At 44.4% G+C, this 24,629-nt stretch overlaps 1 protein-coding gene across 2 annotated transcripts; it reads left to right on the forward strand.

Moving 5' to 3' along the window:
• The first annotated feature begins 542 nt into the window (after positions 1 to 542).
• On the forward strand, positions 543 to 6,803 carry LOC101421616 (zinc finger protein 671). 2 transcript variants are annotated; one of them, XM_058279440.2, is made up of 4 exons: positions 543 to 784; positions 3,363 to 3,489; positions 3,934 to 4,056; positions 4,679 to 6,803. In XM_058279440.2, the coding sequence occupies exons 1-4, from the start codon at positions 770 to 772 to the stop codon at positions 5,899 to 5,901; spliced, it is 1,488 nt and encodes a 495-aa protein (XP_058135423.1). In that variant the 5' UTR covers positions 543 to 769; the 3' UTR covers positions 5,902 to 6,803. The 2 variants fall into 2 exon arrangements, with proteins under 2 accessions (XP_058135423.1, XP_071065748.1); XM_071209647.1 differs by having other exon boundaries at positions 566 to 784; positions 3,405 to 3,489.
• Positions 6,804 to 24,629: the final 17,826 nt, after the last annotated feature.

Below are 24,629 nucleotides of genomic sequence, written 5' to 3' on the forward strand. Positions count from 1 at the left end.
GTGAAAGCCCAGGCATTCGATGGTGAGGTCAGTGACAGCCACCATGCCTCCAGCACTGTATGCTGCACCGTTTTAACCTCCCAGAGATAAGTTACTATTTCTTTCTGCCATTTTGATGAATGGACATTTGTTGGAAAAACATCTAAATCACTTCACATGCTCGCGAGGGAGGTTTTATTTTCATTTTCCATTTCACATCATAGAGAGGAAGTCACTACCTCTGAGTCCCAAAATAGAAAGGGCGAGGCTGGCTGTAGGGGCTGTGAACCCCGATGCTTTCAGAGCCAGTGCGCCCCACGCGGACGCGGGAAGCCTGCTGGAGACTCTGGGGACGGCGGTGGAGTCGACTTGCGGGCGCCACGTACAGCAGACGCACAGAAAACATCCCGGTCCCGCCCGCCTTCCAACCGCCGGAGCGCCCCTCGAGCGGCCAGGCGCGGTGGAACTGCCTTACCCAGAAGGCTCTGCGCCGGGCAGGGCAGCCCGGGGCGGGGCGTGCCTGCGCGCCGCGGAGGGCGGGACTTCCGGCGACTCCTGACATTCACTGGGGTTACGGCGAGTGCGTGCGTGGGTGCGTCAGGAGAACGCCGCGCCTGGAGTGCGGGTTTGCTCGGCCTCGGTCCTGCTCGCCCCAAAGAGCGCGTCAGAGGCGCGGCAGCTCGGCCCTGCAGGGAGCCCCGCCTCCCAGGCCGGGCTGGAACGGCGGTGTCCCGGGCTCCGCAGCTCCCCACCCCGCGCCCCCCGCAGGCTCAGGACGGCGGCCGCGCTTATGGACCCGGCGCTAGTGAGTGGATGGTTCCCTGGGCCCTCTCCCGCCCCGATATGGGGGGTTGTTTCCTGGGTCTTCTTGTGTTCTCTTTTCCCTGCAGTTGGATTTGGAGACTCTGAGCAAGGTGGCTTAATCCAAGCCAGGAATTTTATGGAAATAGTCGCTCTTGGCGCCTGGGTGAAAGGGTAACCAAGGCACAGAAACTGCCCTGTAGAAATTCCTGGAGCTGAGGCTGAGTTGTGAGCGTCCAGCGAACCGCAGGTGTCCTTTCCGTCGGGGACAGGAGAGGAACAGGAGCCAGATCCAGTATGGCAGGCTGAGGAGCTGGGCCTCTCTTCTAAGGATGGTGGTATAGAGTTTGGAACAGAGGAGGGGCGTCATCTAACATAGTTTAATAGGAATCCTCTGGCTGCAGATCGGATAGCAGACTGTGAGTTAATGGTGGAGGCACATGTGGAAATAAATGAAGACTCCTCCATGAAACTGAGCAATGACTCTCTTCAAAGCTTGTAGCATGGGAGGCAGCCACCATCACTCACGTTTGGCAGAAGCTCAAACGTAGACGGGAATGGGGAACGTTTCAGATATGCCCTAATAAGAAAGTTGTTGGCATGTGGTAGCTGGAGGCATACTTAATACTCAGGGCGTCCTATGCCATTGGTTAGGGAATGTGATAAAATTGTATAAAGAAAGCCCTGGGGCTTTCTTTTTGAATTCCGTCTTGAGTTTTCTCATGAAATCTTTTGAAATTTGAAATTCTCACCAAGGTGGCTGACTCAGCCAACCAAGCCTCTAGTTGGTTGTATTTGACCCAGTATAAAAAAATAAAAAGTTTGCTGCTTTAAACCCATCCCTTTAAGATGGAAAAGCCCCTGTCCAGTCAATAGGCCTCAAGCTAATTTCCATTTTATGTTTATAAAAATTGCTTACCATCTCTAGACGCTTGAAGTTGCTTCTGTTCTTTGGAAGTGGTTTATCTTCCTTGCTGCAGCAAACCTTTTGTTCTCCCAAATAAAATATAATCTGCAAACTTGACTCCCACTTGTCTTCCAATGTATTTGGCTTTCTCTGGCTAGTTAGCTCTAAATTGAAAGCTGGAGCAAAAATTAGGGAAGTTAAAGGTTAGTAAACAAGTCATAACCATTTTGGCTTCATTGCTGCAGCTGCTGTGGGTCAAAATTCTATTTTTTATTTATATGATCTAGCCATTGTCCCTTTGTATATCTATCTAGTCTCTCACAGGGAAATCAGGGAGGAGGTTCTTGAAATAGTCCATGTAACTATTGGCAGGAGCTGTTCCTGAATAGTTGCTGTGGAGATGACAGAAGAGGGTTTTTTTTTTTTTTTTGTATTTCTAGGTCTGTTATTTTCTGAATGAATTGCAGGAGAGAAAAAGAGGAGTCAGATATGACCCAAAGTTTTGGGCTTAGCAGCTGGAAGGATAAAAGTGTCATCAGCAAAGTTAGGGCGGTCAGTGGCAAGTATAAATTTTAGGTGGAGACAGGAAGGTTCTTACTGATGAGGGGTAGCATATATGTGGGAGGCAAAATAATGGCCTCCCCAAAATGTCCACATCCTGGAAACTGAGTGATACCTTACATGGCAAAAGGACTTGTAGATGGGCTCAGTGTCATTGTAATGGTACTTATAAAAGAGTGACAGGAGGGTCATAGAGTTGAAGGAAGCAGAGGTCGATTGCTGACTTTGAAAATGGAAGAAGAGGCCTTGAGACCAGGAATGTAGAGACCTCTAGAAGCTGGAAAAGGCAAGGAAATAGATTCTCCCTTGAAACCTGCAGAAGGAATACGATCCTGCCAACACCTTGATTTTAGCCCAGTGAAACCCATTTTGGACATATGACCTCCAGAAATTTGTATTATTTTAAGGCGCAGAATTAGTAGTCATTTGTTATAGCAACAAACGAACACTAATACAGTGTAGAATAGAGAAATTGAAGAGGACTGAGGGTATCTGAGAGCTGCATGTAGTTCTGGGTACCTGTGGTTGAACAGGGCCAGGTGGGAGGCCTTTAAAGCAGGAATAAGGACTCTCCCTAACAGTGGGGGCTTTTGGAGATGTGGGGCAGGATGAAATCCTGGGTGTATTCCCAAGCACTCTCTGGATGCTAAATACAGAGTGATGTGGAGAATCCAGGGAAATGTCTACAATGTGGGCCAGAAGGGTAGAAGTGAGGAGCCAGGAAAGTATGATCAAAAGAGTGATATACACATGGGGAGGGAATTTGAACTGATGGTCCTAGTTCCCCGTTGCTGGGGCCTTAATTGAGAAGAGTAAGCCCAAGTTTGTATCAGTGAGACATGTCTGGAGGACCCCAGGGAAATTGGCTGACAAGAGGGAATGGAACTCTTCATGCCAGGCTCAGAACTTAGATGGCAATTATCTCCTCACCTGTCTGTGGTTGCATTGAGCTGACACAGTGATCTCTGGGGTGAGAGTGGGGTCAATGGCACCAATGTCTTGTGTCTCCTCTGATTTGGGGACCTGGGAAGGTGGGTAGGATTTGTGGTGGGTGGAGAGACTGGGAGTCCTTTGTGAGAAGCTTTTCACAGACCTTGCTGTCCCATGGTTGCAGGACCATGTGACCTTTGAGGACGTGTTTGTGTACTTCTCGCAGGATGAGTGGGGGCTCCTGGATGATGCTCAGAAACTCCTGTACCGCCATGTGATGCTGAAGAACTTTGCACTTATAGCCTCACTGGGTAAAGTCACGTACTGATTCCACTATCCTTTCCCCATTCCCCACCTCTCTGTCTTCTGACATTTGGATTCTGGGCACTGCTGCCTTCCCTGGTTTTCTGGGGAAGGAAATGTTTGTGCCAGGGATGAGTTATATCTTCTGCTGAGCAGCCAAGAACCATTGCAGCCAAGAATTTTGGAATCATATTTGGCTTGGCCACTTCCTGGGCTGATGAATCTGTCTAGAATCTTGGGACCTCTGTGCCCAAGGTTCTGTTCTCTTTGTCGAGGTGACATTTTCTGGGGCTTGATTGTGCCACGAATTGTAGGCATTGTCAGTCACTATTTGCAGAGACCAATGAGCTGTCCCTGCAAAACCTTCTTTTGAGGTCTTTTTGTATAGTTTTCCTACCTGTGATCTGCCCTGGGCCAGTGCTAGCCACTCATGTCTCCTGTCTTTCCCTTAGGAATGACATCTTCCAGTCCACACATAGTGACCCAACTGGGGCAAAGGGAAGAGTCGTGGGTGCCTGACCAGGTAGAAATGTCTCTTGCCACAGCAGGAGCAGTCCAGAGAGGACCTGGGCCTGGTGAGTGGATGCTGGGGAACAGCACAATGTCAAGTCTGGATTCATATGGTACCAGCAACGTTTACTTTTCACACCACTGTTTAGTTCCAAGGCCAGTGACCACACGTTTCTACCTGTCCTTACCCATTCTTGACACTTTGCAGCCTATCGTTTCCATTCTGACATCTGGCCCTTGCTGTCTCCCATCTGGCTTCTACCTCTCATCCATTACTCTCCACTGCTCAATCTTCAGTATTCCCCAATATTGGCCTAAGCTTAGTGTGTCAAGAAATGTATGCATATCCTTAAAACAGTCCTTGAAACCAGCTACTCACTTGTTATTGGATTTCCCTGGGCCTGGACACACCCTTCTGCATAGCACTCACTTGTCACCAATAGCCAAAGCCACATGCCAAGGAATGAATTGGAGAATGTGCCTCACCTCCCTGCAATGCACTCCATCTTTACATCCTCACCCTTTAGTAGGTCTCCCCCATTCTGTAACCTTCAGGGGCCCACTACTGCCCAGCTGCCCTTCTTCAACCTGACCCTGGCTCTCTCCTGAAAACAGTCCCTTTTGTGGTAGGACTGCCCCCTCCCATCAAAGTCAGTGTGCATTTCATCAGCATTTCTCTGCTTTCAGGTTATTGGCATGGAATGGAGGATGAGGAGACATCTTCTGAGCAGAATGTTCTTTTAGGAGTCTCACGGGCCAGGACTCCCAGTGCAGGTCCTTGCATCCCAAAATTCCACCCCTATGGCATGTGTGGCTCAACATTGAAAGGCATTGTACCTCTGACTCAATATGAGGGAATAAAAGCTAGGCAGAAGCTATACATGTGTGGGGTATGTGGGAAACAATTCCGGCTCATTGCAAACCTACATCAGCATCAGAAGCAGCACAGCAGAGAGAAAACCATCCAAAAGTACGAGGGCGTAGACTCTGTGAAGACCTGCATGATCTACACACCAGAGAAGACCTACATATATAGAGGGAATGGAATGGACTTCCCAACAACCTCTAACTTTCTTCAGCAACAGCTCCCTCCCAATGGGATGAAGTCCCATAAAAACACTGAACATATGGGCACCTTTCACACTGGACAGAAGCATCACAAGTGCCCTGAATGTGGGGAATCCTTCAGCCGCAAAGACACACTTGTTCGGCACCAAAGAATCCACACTGGAGAAAGGCCTTATGAGTGCAGTGAATGTGGGAAATCTTTTAGCCAAAGCTCTGATCTTTTTAAACACCAGACAGTTCACACTGGTGAAAAGCCTTATGAGTGCACTGAATGTGGGAAATTCTTTAGGCAAATCTCCAGCCTTATTGAACACAGGCGAGTTCACACAGGTGAAAGGTTGTATAAGTGCAGTGAATGTGGAAAGTTCTTTAGTAGCAAGTCTAACCTTATTAGACATCAGGAAGTTCACACAGGAGCAAGGCCTTATGTATGCGGCGAATGTGGGAAGGAATTCAACCGCAGACACACACTTGTTCTGCACCAGAGAATTCACACTGGAGAAAAGCCTTATAAGTGCAGTGAATGTGGGAAATCCTTCAGCCAAAGCTCTCACCTTATTGTACACTGGAGGATTCATAGCAATGATTATGAGTGCACCAGATGTGGGAAAGCCTTTAACTGCATCTCTAAACTCACTCAGCACCAGAAAGTTCACTCTGGAGAAAAACCTTATGAGTGCAGCAAATGTGGGAAAGCCTTTACCCAAAGACCAAACCTTATCCGGCACTGGAAAATTCACACTGGAGAAAGGCCATATGTATGCAGCATTTGTGGAAAAGAATTCAACCGAAAACATACACTTGTTTTGCACCAGAGAATTCACATTGGTGAAAAGCCTTAAAATTGCAATAAATGTGGGGATTCCTTTCGACAAAGCTCCCAGCTTATTGTACACTGGAGAATTCATAGCAGTAATTATGAGTGCTAATGTGGGAATGCCTCTAGCTGCATCTCAAACTCATTAGCACCAGAAAGTTCACACTGCCGAAAGGCTTTAGCAATGCCTTATTTCCTTGTTTAGCCTAACAGTGCACAGCAGAGTGGAACTCTGAGCTTAATCTTTGTGAGGGAGCCGTCAGTCAGAAGTGGAACCTCATGGATACGAACACCCACATTGGCGAGGTTTCCCATGAATGCCAAGTAGGTAAGATGCTTTCAGGAGCTATGTTGCACTTTATAAACTGCCAAGGGCCTTTGCCAGGGTTGTGTGACTGCCAGTAGTTGTGGCAGAAGCCACTTCTACCTCTACCATCTGACAGAGTCTCAAACCAGTTCCCCCAGCATGCTTAGCTTAGATAGGCCTTTGTGCTCTCTCCCCAGTCCTTGGAAGAAATCATGAGTGGTCTCCTGACCCATATGGGGCCTCACCTCCTCCCATCTGACTTATTAGGACCTGAAAGTAATCAACTCCTTCCTGGAAGATATGAGATGGGTTCTGCTGGTGGCTTGCACAGGTTTACCTTCATAGACATTTTTGGTGTAGTGATGGTTATGGATGTAACCAATCCTGCAACTGTTAACCTCATTGCTCATGTTTGTGTGATTAAAAAAACAACTAATGTGTAAGCCTCCTTAATCTTGGGGATTCTGCTCATTATGTAGTGTTTCGAGAACAGAATTTTGTTCTTCCAGCATGAAGGGCTAAATAGCTTTTGTGGGAATCCCCAGTTTACTGTTGGAAAAGGGGCATTATGAAGAATAGTCTTACTCCATATCCTTCATTAAAGCCAAAGTTTTATTCCCTCCAGGTGTCCTGTGTTGTTTTAAATCAGGGGTCCTTAACCTTTTTTGTTCCATGGAACCCTTTGCCAGTCAGGTGAAAACCACAGACCCCTTCTCAGAATGTAGCAGCAGATAGTTTTATTACAACATTGGCAAGTCTTTAAATTTTAGGATCAGTCAAAATTAATTCAAGCTCATGGACCCCCTGGAATCTCCACGGACCACTTGGGGTCCATGGGCTCCTGGTTAAGAAGCCCTGTTTTGAATTAACTACTTGAGGTATCTTCCCTCTCAGCAAGTTATTACCAAAGTATTTCTCTAATGTACATTGTCCCAACATAGGAGGTGTTTCTACCCACAACAGAAAGATTAGTCCACATATGTTATTTGTGATTTTTCAGCCCATGCTTTGGATCTTTATGTGGTGACAAAAGCAGCAAAGAAAGAAATTTGACATCTATATCCTTTCACAATTACCAACTCAACCTTCTGTGAACAGGATTCAATGAGAGAATTAGGTGCAAATGCCCTAAGTATTCTCTTGTAGGCAGTAAATTCATCTTCTTTGTAGCCAGATTCATAACAGATGCATACCTTCCTTGGTGTAATCAGGACAAGATACACTTGAATCATTTTCTGTAGGACTTGATTCTCACATTGAATCCCATTGGAGAATGGCTGCTTTGGCAGATTAACGTATGATGCCCACAAGCAGTTCACAGAACTTAGGATCTTCTTTGTGAATTCACTTTTCACTAAGGCTTGAGAGACACGCTTGCTACAGGAATACCCCAAATCATGGCATGAGGGGTCATACAGTTCTTCTGGACTTACTGTAACCAAGAGGCAGGCACACCTTGAGAGAATGCCATTCCAGAAGGCTGGGTTAATGATGTGATGAAAATTACAATAGATGGGCAAGAAGTCCTAAGTTACTGTCTACACATCTCTGGTATAGATACAGTGGGGTCTGTGTTGGACTGAGGGTCCTTTCTCTGGGCTTTAGGAGGCCCCTCAGGCTCTTTCCTGAGAGTGCTGTGGCACACTCAAAGATAGTTTATTGTGGAATAAAGGTAAAGGTCTGCCTATGTGGTGGTTTCTACCTTCCAGCACTGTTCTAGGTGGTTCACACCATTAACTCATCTCACCTCACAACATGCAGATGGTCTATTGTCTCTATTTTACACATGAGGAAACTGAGGCAAAGAGAAATTAATCTGAACAGTGGTCAGTCAAGTAGTAAGTATGGAACAGGAATTGACATGGAAGAGTAACTGGGCTGTGTCCAGTCCACAGGCTCTTAGGTTTAAAGCAACTGAAACTGAGGTCCTAACCCAGCGTTCCTGTCCTCAGCCCTTAGTGTTCTGCTCTGGGAAAAGCTTTGCTGTCTCTGCTGTGATAACACAGGGTCTTCACTCGTCCCCATCCTTCTCAGCAGCTTTAGGAAGACGGGCTATACTGCTAGGGCATCCTGCTTCTCATGGTTTCTATCATCCACCCACACAACCCGTATCCTGTCACACTGACATTACTGGTTCTCTCTTCCCAATTCAGTCCCTCCCCTCCTCTTCTGTTCTTCACCCAGCAAACCGGGTTTTTCTTAAAATCTACATCAAAGGACGTCACTTCTTGCCCCATCCCCCTTCTGGCCCCAGCACTCTTCCCACCACACTAATCCTTCCCACTGCCCATCCCCTCCCTACCCCTGCCCTGGGCCTTCTAACAGGTAGTTCCTCCAGCAACGCTTTCCCCGTGTTCATCCCACGCTTGCATTCTCTGAGCCCTCAAGTCCCCTGGGTCAAGTCTCCTGAGTACCTTCCTCGAGGAGGTCCCTGGCCCGTGTCACTGCGTATATTCCTCAGTGGTACGGGGGATTGAACCTAGGACCTCCTAAATGTAAAGCAAGCCACAGCCACTGAGCTACACCCGTTCTGGGGTGCATTGCTGTTTGATGCCTTAATGAGAGAGGACGAGGGCACAAGGTGTGTGGAAATCAGCCTGAGAAGGCCCCAGAGCAAAGAAAAAAAGGCCTGATCTAGAGAAGGGTGGGGGTTCTGGATTTTTTCATGAGGGATCAGCCAGTGCCCAGCCAGTTTCTGGAATGTGAAGTCGTGGATGATTCCCGGTAAAAGAACTCTGGCAGATTAGCCGCCGTTGCTTGGGTGATGAGCATTTTACCCAAGAGGTGGAAAAGAAGAGCCAGGGAGCTGGGACTGTGAGGGCCACAGCAGAAATTCTGTGACCTTTGCCTCCAGGAGCAGGAACTGCTAGCCTCATAGCCAAAATGTTCCCCCAGAATGACCCACCCCACAGCCCGACTAGGGATGGCAGTGCCCAGGTCCCCACTCTGTTCACCTGGCATTCAAAACCCCACCCAGACCTGGCTCTGCCCACAAGCTCTGATGGTGGAGGCCAAGGCTCTGGCTCACGTAAGATCTACATCCTCCAGGCCCTCACCCACCCTCTTCCTCTCCTCCAAATCCTAAAGCCCTGTGGGAAGGGCACCTGATCCCATCACTGCAGCCCAGCTCCCAGTATCCCTAAGAGTGGGGTGGTTGTGGATGGGATCCTTAACTGACAGCCAGTGTGATCAGGTGTGGAAGAGGGTTCCAGGAAAAAGGACTGGTGTGTGTAAAAATTTGGAGGTGAGACAGAGCCAGGAGCTCTCAGGAAACTGGGAGTCTGTCTTGTGTCTGAAGGGAACAGAAAGTGTGAGGGCAGAATCTCTCCTGGAATGGAGGATTAGGGAGTTGTACCTTTATTTTCAAGGTGCTGGGAGCCATGGGACATTTTGAACAGAGAAGAGATGTGATCTTACTTAGAATGTTTAATATTCCCAAAGACTGCTTAGAGGAAGATGAGAATGAAAGTGGAGGAGATCAAGACACTAAGGCATGGGAAGCAGACTTGGTCCAGTGGTTAGGGTGTCCGTCTCCCACATGGGAGGTCCACGATTCAAACCCCGGGCCTCCTTGACCCATGTGGAGCTGGCCCATGTGCAGTGCTGATGCACACAAGGAGTGCCCTGTCACACAGGGGTGTCCCCCGCATAGGGGAGCCCCACGCACAATGAGTGTGCCCCATAAGGAGAGCCACCCAGCACGAAAGAAAGTACAGCCTGCCCAGGAATGGCGCCACCTACACGGAGAGCTGACACAACAAGATAACGTAACAAAAAGAAACACAGATTCCCATGCCACTGGCAACAACAGAAGCAGACAAAGAAGACCAGACAGCAAATAGAGAACAGACAACGGGGCAGGGGGAGAAGGGGAGAGAAGTAAATAAATAAATCTAAAAAAAGACATTAAGGCACAGGGAAGTTCAGTAATTGTCCAAGATCATACAGCTCATTAGAAGCAGCACTGAGGACTGAGTTACAGAGATTAGAGAGTCAGTCCAAGGTCATCTGTTTCCAAGCCTGGTCAGGGGCAGAGAGGAGGCCCAAACCCATGGGACCCCACCATGGTTGCAGGCTCCCATGCCTAAAGAAGCATCTATGGAACGTACACAGAGAGGCATAGGGTATCCTGGGCCCTCACTGGTCCTGCACCCCATCCACAAGATTGTTGTGTCTCTTCACCTGCCATCCTTCTAGCTCTTAAGTCCAGGAATTCAAGAGAAATCCCAAGCCCAAAGTTATATAAAGGCATTTATGGCAACCAATTGGAAAAAGGTATGGGAGGTAATCTCAAAAACAGTTACCAGCATGTGGAAATGTTGGGAAGTATGGCTAAGCTAAGACAACAGCAGGTCTCCTTTCTAGTAGGAACAGAATAGAGGGGGCAGAAGTCAGGCCTAACACATGGCTGCCTAACAAGTTGGGCCTCAATTCTAGAGATAATGGGGGCTTTGGATCAAAGAATGGAGATTATCTTAACACACTTCATCTGACTGCAGAGAGAACAGACTGTGTAGGTGAGGGAAGAGGTTATTGGAATAGCCCAGGTGAGTGTTGATGGCCATGGATGTGGAATCCATTTTTAAGAAGGACTAACTATACCACACCAATGAAAGAAGTTATTGATGTGGGACAAGTGGGGGGGTGTGGGGAATGGGGTATATGGGAACCTCATATTTTTTAATGTAACATTTTGTGTGATCTATGTATCTTTAAAAATATATAATAAATTTTAAAAAAAAATTTTTAAAGGCCGACTGGATTTGTGATTTGATGGGTGAGGAAGAGAAAGGGGGAATCAGAGATAATCTCAAGGTGTTTAGTCCTGGTACCTGGACTGATGGAAGCTCCATCAACTGAGACAGGGAAGTAAGTGGTAGGAATAATTTTCAGTGGGAATATCAGGAGTTTGGCTTAGACCACGTTAAGAATCTGAGATGTTTCAAAAAACACTGAATGGAAGAATCAGGTGGCCAACTGTACACACAGGTCTGGAACTCTAGAGAATGGTTCAAGATGGAGGCATCAAAAAGTGGTAGCAGGAAGCAGACTTGGCCCAGTGGTTAGGGTGTCTGTCTACCACATGGGAGGTCTGCGGTTCAAACCCCGGGCCTCCTTGACCCGTGTGAAGCTGGCCCATGAGCAGTGCTGATGCATGCAAGGAGTGCCTTGTCACGCAGGGGTGTCCCCCGCATAGGGGAGCCCCACCCACAAGGAGTGTACCCCATTTAAGGAGAGCCGCCCAGTGTGAAAGAAAGTGCAGCCTGCCTAAGAATGGCGCTACCCACACGGAGAGCTGACACAAGATGACACAACAAAAAGAAACACAGATTCCCGTGCCACTGACAATAACAGAAGCAGACGAAGAAGACACAGCAAATAGACACAGAGAACTGATAACTGGGGGAGGGGGAAGAAATAAATCTTTTTAAAAGAAAAAGTGGTAGCTATGGGGAGTAGATGTTGCTCAGTGGTTGAGCACCTGCTTCCCATGTATGATGTCCCAAGTTCAATCCTCAGTACCTCCTTTAAAAAAAAAAAAGTGGTAGCTAATGTGCAGACCAGGGTGGCACTGTGAATGATACCTATTAGGGGAATCTTCCAGTCATGATGGCAATGGTATTAGCCAACCAGGAAGAAGAAGGTGGTTGCCAAAGTCTGGGTCTTGGGCACCTGTTTGGGGATGATGGGCTTCACAAACACAGCTGAAGAAGAGAAATGTCCATGAAGATAGGACATGGAGAAGATGGTATGGCAAGTCACCAAGTCTTCCAAAGAAAGAGTATTCATGATATGGATGCAGAGGCAAGGGAGTAATTGAGGCCAGATGACACTGAGGCTGGGGTTGCTGCTTATTCACCACTCTGCAGACCCACTAGAAATTTGTGGTGAGCTTTGGTGAGGTCTGGGGTGTTTCAGTTTTGCTGGTGGGAAAGGTCAGGAGCAAAGGTGGTTCAGCCATGAGGGTCACTATACCTGGTTAGGGCACCAATAAGCCTGGGTTTTGAATGAGGGTTAGGTAGAAAGAGGATTGTGGCTGCTGAAGGGCAGCTAGTGCAACACAGAAGTGGAAGAGGGCATTGGGTATCCGCGATCTGCACATGCTTGTAGGTGGCAAATATTGATGCAAGGATCAGAGGCAGGAAGGGAGGCTTCATAGCAGAATGTGAAGCTGCCCCTGGCAGTAGGAGCCATTGGAGTTCTGGAGAAGTACTGGATCTTGTTTGACTTTGCCAGGCACTCTCTTGATTCATGTGCCAGGTTCATGAGGTAAGACCAAGGTGATGTCTTTGGTGTGTGGCAGGAAGGTGGCAGTAATTAAAGGTTGTGACTTTAGGTTGTAGTGATATTAAAGAGACATGATCTAAAGATTGTGTGCACAGGGAGAGGGAGCGTGAACTGACGGATGCAGGGCCATGGTATTGGGGACTTAAGGGAGAAGGGTGAACCAACAATTATTGTGTAGAAAATGCATGGTATAGAGAATCCATGGAAAATGCCTAGTGCAATGGGGTGTAACCCTGCAGGCTAGGACCACAGTTTAGATGGTGTTTATCTGCCTACCTGCATTTCTCTTCTTCAGCTGTGTTTGTGAAGCCCATCATCCCCAAACAGGTGCCCAAGACCCAGACTTTGGCAACCACCTTCTTCTTCCTGGTTGGCTAATACCATTGCCATCATGACTGGAAGATTCCCCTAATAGGTATCATTCACAGTGCCACCCTGGTCTGCTGAACACTGAACACAGTGAGTAAAGGGACCATGTAAGAGAGTGGCACCAAGGACTTGGAAATGGGATGGGCATTGGGTATATGTACAGAGCAGTGGATTGTGAGTCCTCAAAAGGAGACTCTTCAAGGTTTCATCTCTTGTCATACTGGCAGGGCAGTGTGACCTTTGAGGACATGGCTATGTACTTCTGGAAGGAACGAGATCTCCTTGATGAGGCTCAGGGATACCTGTACAATGATGTGATGTTGGAGATTTTGCACTTAAACCTCTCTAGGTAAGGACTTCACACTCACCCATGTGATCTGGGCTAGGCTTTGCTTTCCCTTTTTCCGCAGGATTTGCTCGTGTCTCTACCCTGGGCATTGCTTCCTTCCATAGTTCCCTGGGTAGGTGCTGTCATTGCTGCAGATGCTGGACATTATATATCCTGCCATAACCCACTGAATGTACTGAGGGACAGTGTAAACTACAATGTAAACTATTATCCATGCAGTGCAGCAGTGCTCCAAAATGTATTCACCAAATGCAGTGAATATGCCAAAATGATGAAAGAGGTTTTTGATGTGGGAGGAGTGGGGGGGGGTGTATATGGGAACCTCCTATATTTTTTAATGTAACATTTTTGGTGATCTATGTATCTTTTTTTAAAAGACAAAATAATAAATAATAATAAAAATAAATAAAACAGCTGGGTTATGTGAACTGCCCTCCTTTTTCCCCTTGTAGCCCTAACACCTGTTGCTCCAAAGGCTCACAGGGAAAGAAGCAGTCTGTTGTCTTGCAGTGAGCCTAATGGATCCCACCTTGCTTGCCCTCTTCCTGGCAGGTGACTGTGTCCATGTCCACAGCACATTTGTGTCCAGGTTCTGCTGCCTGCCTGTGCCAGCAATTGCAGTCACTACCATGGTTACTACTTACATGGACCAAGAGCTCTTCTTGCAAGACTGTCTCCTGAGGTTCTTTCTGCAACATGTAGTTTCCTTTTGTGGGATCTGTTGTTCAATGAGTTGCTCTGGGCCAATGCTGGTCACTAGTATACCCTGTCTTTCCCTTAGGATTTGTATCATCCAAGGCCTATGTAGTTGCTCAAATGAGAAAGGAGGGAAAGCCCTGAGTGCTTCACAGGATAGATACAACTCCAGCCCCAGCAAGATGGGTTCAGAGGAGGCCTGGCTTGAGGGGTTGCAGCGGGGGGGGGGGGGGGCAGGGGAAGGGTCGCATAATACCAGGGCTGTGTTCAGGAACTCTCCTGTGTCACGTGTACTTTGGTAAGAATGCCACTGGCCATACCTCATTTCTACCTTTCCTTTCCTATTCTTGATACTTTGACAACTTTTCACTTCTACTGTTTTCTAGCCCCAGGCTGCTCCCAGCTCTCGTTCCTTCTATCCCTTCCTCTCCACTACAATCTCTGAAATGTTTTCCAGCCTTGGCCCACATATGATATGACATGAGATTTTCACATATCCTTAGATAGTCCTTGAATACCATCTATTAAGTTGTAATTGGATTTTCCTGTGCCTAAACACAAACTTTTGCACACTGCTAACTTGTCACCAAGTGAACCAAGGCCAGTGCCAGAAGAGTTATTTGGAGAGCCCGCCTCTCCTTGCTTTGCTGCAGCCTATCCTTGAGTCCTTCTTGTGAAGGCTTGCTAATTCTGTATCCGTTGGAATCCCAGATCTGCAAAGTAACCAATCCTCAACCTGAATCCATTTTCTTCATCCTGAAAACAATCCCATGTATTCATTCCTTGGTGTGTCAAGGCACACATTTTTTATGCAGCTTCTCCCATCCCTAAAGACATGCATGTTGTTTCCCTCCTTTCATCATGTTCATGTGGATCAGAGAATAAGGAAGCACCTTCCAAGCAGAGTGTTTCTGTGGAAAGACTGGCAGGACTCCAAACCCAGAAGGCTCATCTCTTTGAGATATGTGTTTCTTTAATAAAAGACAGTTTGTACCTGGCTGAGCACCAAGGAATACAACCTGGACAGAAATGGTGCATGAGTGGGGCACATAGGAAACAATTCTGGTTCAGTACAAACCTTCACTAGCACAGCAGTAAGAAATCATTCAGCAAGGACATGGACATGGCTTTTGTGAAGAGCTACAGATTCTGTGCATCAGGGAAGGACTTCACTTGCAGAGAGATTGGGAAGGAATTCCCCATGAATGTGGGTCTTCTCCAGCACCAGGCCATTCCCAAAGGGGTGAAGCCATATGGCAGTACTGAGCATGGGGAGATGTCTCAAAGGGGAAAATGTCATTACAAGTGTGGGAGGTGTAAGACAGCCTACAGCTTCAAAGCACACTTGTTCAGTACACACTGGAGAATGGCTTCATGACTGCAGTGAATGTGGGAAAACCTTCAGCTACACACATTTGTTAAGCATAAGAAAATCCATAATAAAAGGCCTTATGAATGCAGTAAGTGTGGGAAAGCTTTTGGGTACAAATCTAAACTTGTTCAGCATGAGAGAATTCACAATGGAGCAAGGCCTTATGAGTGTGATAAATGTGGGGATTCATTTAACCACAAATTAAGCCTTCTTCAACACAGAGAGTTCATGCTGGAGCAAGGCCTTGTGAGTATAGTGAATTTGGGAAATCCTTTAGCCAAGCTCCAACCTTGACCAACACCAGAGAATTCACACTGGAGCAAGGCCTTATGATTGAGATGATTGTGAGAACTGCATTAACTGCAAATCCAGCCTTATTCAATACTGGAAAGTCCATACTGGATGCATGTGGTGAACATGGGAAATCCTTTAGCCAAAACTACAACCTCATCCACACTAGAGAATCCACACTGGAGCAAGGTCTTATGAATGGGACAAATGCATATTCAGTCTCACTCAACACCAGAGAGTTCACAGTGAAACAAAGCCTTTTGAATGTGGTGAATGTGATAAATCCTTTAGAAAAGGGTACAGCCTCATTCTACATCAGAAAATTCATAGTGGATAAAGGCCTTACGAGTGTAGCAAATGTGGGAAATCCTTTACCCAACACTATTGCCTCATTGAAGACCAAAAACTTCATACCAGTTAAATGTCTTATGAATGCAGCCAATGTGAAAAAGTCTTCAATTACTGATTGGCATGATTGAGCACCAAAAACTTCACCCAGATATGTTTTGTCATGCAGCAAATATGGGAAAGACTTTAGCCAAAGATTTAATCTTGTTCAGCATCAAAACTTTCAAACAGGAGAATAGCCTTAGACCTGCTTAGAATTTGCAGTCAATTTGTTCAATATAATAGCAATATAGAGCCTTTATGAGGGAGCCTTGTGCCTGAAATTGAATCTCCTATTGTAAAATCCACAGTGGTAAGATTCCCTATGAGAATTCCAGCTATGTGAGATGCTTTCAGGAGCTGCATTGCACATTCTAACCTGCCCAGAGTCCTGTCCAGAGTAATGTCACTGCTAGGGTCGGTGGTAGAAACTATTTCACCTTTACCACCTAGAAGGTCCCCACAGTGCATCAATCACCCCAACATGCTCAGGGAAAGTAGATGTCTGTGCTTTCTTCCATTTCCCAGAAGAAATCATTGTCTGAGCCATGATGGGGTTAGGAGGTATGTTCATATTCTTTTCTCGCTGACCAGCTAGGACAAGGATGTGACCCAGTTATAGCCAAGAGGAACCAACTTGGGTACTGCTGGTGGATTGTAAAGAAGATTTACCTTCTTCATGGCATTGTTGGTCTCACATTATGCTCCTGATAGACTTTCCAACCACCAAACCATTGACTTTGAAATTGTCTGATTCAAAGTGCTCTGGGTTGGCGGGGCAAGATGGTGGCTGAGTGAGCTTACCTGATGGTCCCTCCTGCAAAGAAGCAGCTGGGCAGCATTGGAGGTTCTGGGGGACCAGGCTGTTTCAGGATTTTTGCAGGGCAGGAGGTATCTGGACATCAATTTGGTGGGAAGGTAACGGAGAGGATTAGTCTATAAGATATAATTGAAACTCTATTGCAGGGAGGTGAGATCTGCACGCCGGATGCTCCCTCCTGGGGTGGGTGGAGCCACGGAATCTGCGCTGCAGCTGCGCTTTTTGGAGGCTCTGCAGTACTGGGGAATTAGCGAACCCTGGGCGGGCTGTTAGGGAGTTGACAGGACGGGACGCCTTTGCAGACCAATTTGGGGAGACAAACGGGGGTTTTGTTGCAAAGCGGAGAATTTTTGATTGCGGACACAAGTAATAGCGCTTCCGCCTGGAGCCCCGCCCCCCCCCCCCAAGCCCAGCTGCTGATCTGCAGTGGACTTAGATTGCTGGCAATAAAGGGACGTAACCGGGAGGCTGTTACAGGGTGTGGTGGGGGGGGAGCACGTCTGGAAGCCGATTGGGGGAATATTTTGCGAAGTTTGGGAATTTCAGTTTTGGACTCTGTTGTCGCTGTTTCCGGCTGAAGCCCCACCCCCGGGCCTGGCTTCTGATCTGCGTCATTAAATTGGCTGCAGTGTAGAGGCGCCCTCAGGTGGCCATTCCAGGGGCTTACAGGGTGGGAGGTATTCTGAAGCCGAATTGATGATACATCCACAGAATAGACCCCAGTGAGTGAGTGAATTGCGGGGTTCACACACATAAGACAGAGTTTGCGGATCTGATTTCCCCCATAGGGCTGGCACACAGCTGTGGGGATCCCTGAAGGCTGTGTTACACTGCGGTGCTCCCAGGCTCCCTGTTGACCAGATTTGAGGGTGCCAGGTCTGAGTCCCCTAAACCCTGGTGGCCCACACCCCAGAGACTCACACCTCTTGAGTCTTCAATATCTCAAACTTTCCATCCCTGAATCCATCACGCCCTGAGGTCCATCTGAGGTCCTTGAATGTCCTAGCCCTCAACGATTGTGTTTTCTCTTTTTTGTTTCATTTTGTATTGTTTTTATTTTCATTTTATCTTATTTTTTATTTTTTTTAATGTCCTGATTGCAAACAATGCATTATCCCCTAGTCTTTTCTCCCAGTGTATCCACCAAAGTCTTTTTTTTTTTTCAGTTATTTAGGGTTTTTTTTTTTTTTGCTGTTGTGGTTGGTGTTTATCGTCTTTTTCTTTTCCCTACCTGTTCCCCGCCCTTTACCCACCCCCTTTTTCTTTCTTCCTTTCTTCTCTTTTTTTTTTTTTCTGTTTTTCCTCTCTCTCTTCTCCCTAATATTCTTCTTATTTTATTTTATCTTAATTATACAATAGGTGCTACAGGGAACACCTCACATTTGCTGGTTTCCTCATCCTCCACTGCCTCATTTCTGTGTGAATAGATTTTGGATACCTACACTATCCCCTTTCCCCTACATCTTGATATCCTCCATCATCTACTGTCTCTCCTATATTCCACCTCCATTTCTTTGATCCCCAAAGTGTCTAACTCTTAATTTCTAATACCTTTGTTTTGTTTTCTGTCTGTTATCCACTCTTGAAACTATTACCTTTCTTTTCTCTTTTCCTCTCTCACGAAAATACTAGCTTTTTAATTCATACCGTATTCCTCCCATATTCAGTTGACTACCTCATTATAGGTACTATACCTACTGCTATAACTCTACACAACTTACTTGAATTTAATATCCATCCTCCCAGATCTCATATTGTTGCTCTGTTAACATTTATTACCAATACCTACTTTACACATTTTCCTTGCTTACACAATTGCCTTTCCCTGGCCCTAATACTTTCCTTTAAAGTGAACTCAACCAACAATAAGAAATTAGAATAAGAAGAACAAAGGGACAAAGAGAAGATATAACACTTACACAAAAAGAACAGCTAATTAATCCCCAAGACTAGACAAATAAGCTAAAGAACTGATTAAACCCATCAAGATAAAATAATGACCAGACAGCAACAAAAATCTACAAACCAAACCAGTAATCAGGAAAACATGGTTGAAAACAATGAACAAACTAAAAATCAGGAAGGGGAGCAGAACGTTGCACAAGTAATGAAAGATCTCGGAACATTTATCACCAACAAATTTAATGAAGTAAAGGAAGAGTTTAACAACATGAAGACAACACTTGGAGGGGAAATTGCAGACATATGCAAAAAGATAACAGATATGATGGGTATGAACACCACAGTGCAAGAAATCAAAAATACACTTGCAGCAAATATCAGCAGACTAGAAGAGGCAGAGCAGAGAATTAGTCATGTGGAAGACAGTACATCAGAAATCAAACAGATAGTAGAATTGGTCGATAAAAAGATAGAAAAATTCCAGCTAGGACTTAGGGACCTGAATGATAATGCAAAACGCTCAAACATACGTATTATAGGCATTCCAGAAGGTGAAGAGAAGGGAAAGGGGTCAGAAGGAGTGTTGCAGGAAATAATGGCTGAAAACTTCCCAAATCTACTGAAAGAGACAGAAGTAGATATCCAAGAAGCACAGCACACCCCAATCATCATAAACCCCAACAGGCCTACCCCAAGACATATACTTGTCAAATTATCCAATGCTCAAGACAAAGAGAAAATTCTAAACGCAGCAAGGGAAAAGAAAACCATCACATACAGGGGAAGCTCCATAAGATTAAGTGCAGATTTCTCATCTGAAACCATGGAAGCAAGAAGGCAGTGGTATGATATAGTCAAGGTACTAAAGGAAAAAAATTTCCAACCAAGAATACTCTATCCAGCTAAACTAGCATTCAAAAATGATGGAGAGTTAAAAATATTCACAGATAAACAGAAACTGAAAGAGTATGCCAACAAGAAACTTCCCCTTCAAGAAATTCTAAAGGGCGTTCTGCAGGAATAAAGGAAAAAACAGGACAGGCAGAGTTGGAGGAGAGTGTAAGAGCAACAAAAAAGACAAAAAGAGAAAGGAAAAAAAAAAAAAGCAAACAAAATATGACAAACACAAGTCCAATCAAAATATGGCTAACACAAATAATTCCTGAAAGTAATAACACTGAATGTCAACGGATTAAACTCACCTATCAAAAGATTCAGACTGGGACATTCGATAAGGAAATATGACCCATTGATATGCTGTCTACAAGAGACACGTCTTAGATGCAGAGACTCATGGAAGTTGAAATTGAATGGTTGGAAAACAATCAAACAAGCAAACAATAACCAAAAAAAGGCAGGAGTAGCTATATTAATATCAGACAAAATAGACTTTAAATGTGAAACAATTGTGAGAGACAAAGAAGGACACTACATTTTAGTGAAAGTGACAATCTGTCAAGAAGATCGAACAATCATAAATATTTATGCTTCTAACAAGGGCGCCTCTAAATATATGAGGCAAATGCTGGAAAAGCTAAGTGAAAGAATAGATGCATCTACAATTATACTAGGGGATTTTAATACACCACTATCAACTCTGGACAGAACATCTCAAAAGAGAATTACTAAAGAACAGAACATTTGAACAGTGCTGGATCTAATAGACATATATAGATCATTACACCCAAACACAGCAGGATATACATTTTTCTCAAGTGCACATGGATCATTCTCCAAGATAGACCATATGCAAGTCCACAAAGAAAGGCTTAATGAATTCAGAAAGATCAAAATCATACAAAATAATATCGCTGACCACAGTGGAGTGAAGCTGGAAATTTGGAAGGGTCAGAGGCCCAGATATCACACCATGATTTGGAAATTAAACAGCACACTCTTAGAAAAACAGTGGGTCAAAGAGGAACTATCAAAAGAAATCAATAACTACCTTGAAACAAATGATAATGATAACACAACATACCAAAATTTATGGGATGCAGAAAAACCACTACTGAGAGGGAAATTTATAGCCATAAATTCATATATCAAAAAAGTAAAAGAGCAAAAATTGAAGAACTAACTGCATATTTGGAGGAATTAGGAAAGAAACAACAAAGTAATCCAAGAGGAAGAAGAAGAAAGGAAATAACAAAGATAAGAGCAGAACTAAATGAAATAGAAAAAAAGATAAACAAGACCAAGAGCTGGTTTTTTGAGAAGATCAATAAAATTGACAAACCTTTAGTGAGACTAACAAAGAAAAAAAGAAAGAAGATGCAAATACACAAAATAATAAATGAGAAAGGAGATATCACCACTGAACCCACAGAAATAAAGACTACAATAAGAGGATACTTTGAAAAACTATATTCCAACAAAAATGACAATTCAGAGGAAATGGACAAATTCCTAGAAACACATAAGCAGCCCATATTGACGAAAGAAGAAATTGATGATCTCAACAAACCAATCACAAGTAAAGAGATAGAATCCGTCATTAAAAACCTCCCGACTAAGAAGAGCCCAGGGCCAGACGGTTTCACAGGTGAATTCTACAAAATATTCCAGAAAGAACTAACACCAATCCTGCTGAAACTATTCCAAAAAATTGAAACAGAAGGAACATTGCCTAACTCCTTCTATGATGCCAACATTACCCTAATACCAAAGCCAAACAAAGACACCACAAGAAAGGAAAATTACAGACCAATTTCTCTAATGAACCTAGATGGAAAAATACTTAACAAAATACTTGTTAATTATATTCAACAACACATTAAACGAGTTATACACCACGACCAAGTGGGATTCATTCCAGGTATGCAAGGATGGTTCAATATAAGAAAATCAATGTAATACACCATATAAACAGATTGAAGGGAAAAAAATCACATGATTATATCTGCAGATGCAGAAAAAGCATTTGACAAAATACAGCACCCTTTCTTAATAAAAACATTCCAAAGATCGGAATACAAGGAAATTTTTTGAACATGATAAAAAGTATATATGAAAAACCTACAGCCAACATTGTTTACAATGGAGAAATCCTAAAATCCTTCCCTCTAAAGTCAGGAACAAGACAAGGATGCCCATTGTCTCCCCTTCTATTTAATATTGTCTTAGAAGTACTTGCTCGAGCACTGAGGCAAGAACCAGATATAAAAGGCATTCAAATTGGAAAGGAAGAAGACAAAATTTCATTATTTGCAGATGACATGATCGTATACATAGAAAACCCTGAGAGATCTACAACAAAGCTTCTAGAACTCATAAATGAGTTTAGTAAAGTCGCAGGTTATAAGATCAATGAGCAAAAATCAGTAGCAATTCTGTACACCAATAATGAACAAGATCAGGAGGAAATCAAGAAACAAATACCATTTACAATAGTAAATAAAAAAATCAAATATATAGGAATAAATTTAACTAAAGACATAAAAAACTTATACACTGAGAACTATACAAGACTGTTCAAGGAAATCAAAGAAGACCTAAATAAATGGAAGAATATTCTCTGTTCATGGATAGGAAGACTAAATATTACAAAGGTGTCTATCCTACAAAAAGTGATCTACACATTCAATGCAATCCCAATAAAAACCAACACAGCCTTCTTTAAGGAACTAGAAAAACTAACTATGAAATTTATTTGGAAAGGAAAGAGGCCCCGAATAGCCAAAGACATATTGAAAAAGAAAAACGAAATTGGAGGAATCACACTACCTGACTTCAAAACATACTACAAAGCTACAGTAGTGAAAACAGCATGGTATTGGCATAAGGAAAGACAAACAGACCAATGGAATTGAACTGAAAGTTCTGATATAGAACCTCATATATATAGCCATATAATATTCCATAAAGCCACCAAACCATCTCAACTGGGAGAGAATGGCCTATTCAACAAATGGTGCCTGGAGAACTGGATATCCATATGTAGAAGAATGAAAGAGGATTACCATCTCACACCATATACAAAGATCAACTCAAGATGGATCAAAGACCTAAATATAAGAGCCAAGACCATAAAGACCTTGGAAAACAGTGTATGGAAACATCAACAGGACCTTGTAATAGGAAATGGATCCATGAATATCACACCAAAAGCACGAGCAGCAAAAGAACTAATAGATAAATGGGACTTCCTCAAAATTAAAGCCTTCTGCACCTCAAAGGAGTTTGTCAAGAAATTAAAAAGGGAACCCACACAATGGGAGAAAATATTTGGCAACCATATATCTGATAAGAGACTTATAACTTGCATATATAAAGAACTCATATATCTTGAAAACAAAAAGATAAACAATCCATTTTAAAAAAATGGGAAAAAGATTTAAACAGACACTTCTCCAAAGAAGAAATACAAATGGCTAAAAAGCACATGAAAAAATGCTCCAAATCTCTAACTATCAGGGAAATGCAAATCAAAACTACAATGAGATACCATCTTACTCCCATAAGATTGGCAGCTATGAAAAAAAGAGAAGAATACAAATGCTGGAGAGAATGTGAAGAAATGGGAACACTCATCCACTGCTGGTGGGAATGCAGAAGGATCCAACCATTCTGGAGGACAGTTTAGCGGTTTCTCAAAAAGCTAACCATAGATTTGCCATATGATCCAGCAATACCACTGCTGGGCATATACCCAGCAGAACTGAAAACAAGGACACAAGCCGATATCTGTACACCAATGTTCATAGCAGCATTGTTCACTATCGCCAAAAGTTGGAATCAACCCAAATGCCCATCAACAGATGAGTGGATCAATAAAATGTGGTATATACACACAATGGAATACTACGCAGCTGTAAGAACAAATACACTACAAACACACGTGATAACATGGATGAATCTTGAGAACCTTATGTTGAGTGAAGCAACCCAGGCATTGAAGGACAAATACTACATGACCTCAATGATATGAAATAAACAAGCTGCCTCGGAGAGCTAGAGACTGAACGATAGGCTTACAGGAAATCGGGGGGTGGAGGAAGGATGTGAGGCAACGTCTGCAGGGGTGGAACTTATGATGAGCTGGCGGTAAGTATGAACACAAAGAAGAGATAAAATGGGGGCAAGGGGTTGCCTTTGGGTGGGGCTTTGTGGGTTTGAGGGGGGCTGGGGATGGGAGGATGGGTAATATTGCCCAAAAAGTGGGGGGAGGGAGGGGTAGCATATGAACACAGGAGAGCGTTAGGTGTTGGTTGAGAGTAAAATGCTGAGAAAATCGTATCAAAATATAATTAAGAGGGTTACCTGTTAGGACGCTCGGAAGGGATGGTCCAATGCGGGACGGGCTCCTGGGGAATGTCCGAATGCTCATTTTGCCAGAGTGGGTGATACCATTGGGTAGAGACCCAAGTAGTGAGAGTGGGGGTGGACCCACATCCTGGGGAGGACTAATGCCATCAAATGGAGGGAACTGTATCTCTCAAGAGAAAGGGTGGCTCCCAGGGCATTGGGGCAGCTGAGCAATTTAGGACCTGAACACTGTTGCAGGTATCTCTGGACGTGGCTCCTCGGGAAACGGAGGTTGGCTGTCACTGTGGGCACCAAGGGGATGGGAAAACGGATGTTAAATGTGTGTAACCAAGGTAAATGTGGGGTAAGAGAGGAGTTTCGTGAGAGTACACAAGGATGGAAATAAAATATGTAATATTACATCATAAACATATAGGGGACGACAGAATGATAATGTAAACCATAATGTAAAACATAGGATAACTAAAAATGTTAGAAAACTGCGTGTCCTAAAGTATGCACCACAATGTAAGCACAGATGTCACCTGCTTTGAAAGCTATTGTCTCAGACTCTGTACATCACTTTAATATGTTGTGAATAGGCTGTTAGAGTATTGCTATGGAAGGGAAAAGGTTTTGTGGTGGATGTGTGGGAGTGCTGTATATTGCATACATGAATTGCTGTGGTCTAGGGCTCTTGTGAAGAGAAGATCAATAAGTAGGGG

The sequence above is a fragment of the Dasypus novemcinctus genome, chromosome 18 (assembly GCF_030445035.2).
Source record: "Dasypus novemcinctus isolate mDasNov1 chromosome 18, mDasNov1.1.hap2, whole genome shotgun sequence".
Lineage (NCBI taxonomy): Eukaryota > Metazoa > Chordata > Mammalia > Cingulata > Dasypodidae > Dasypus > Dasypus novemcinctus.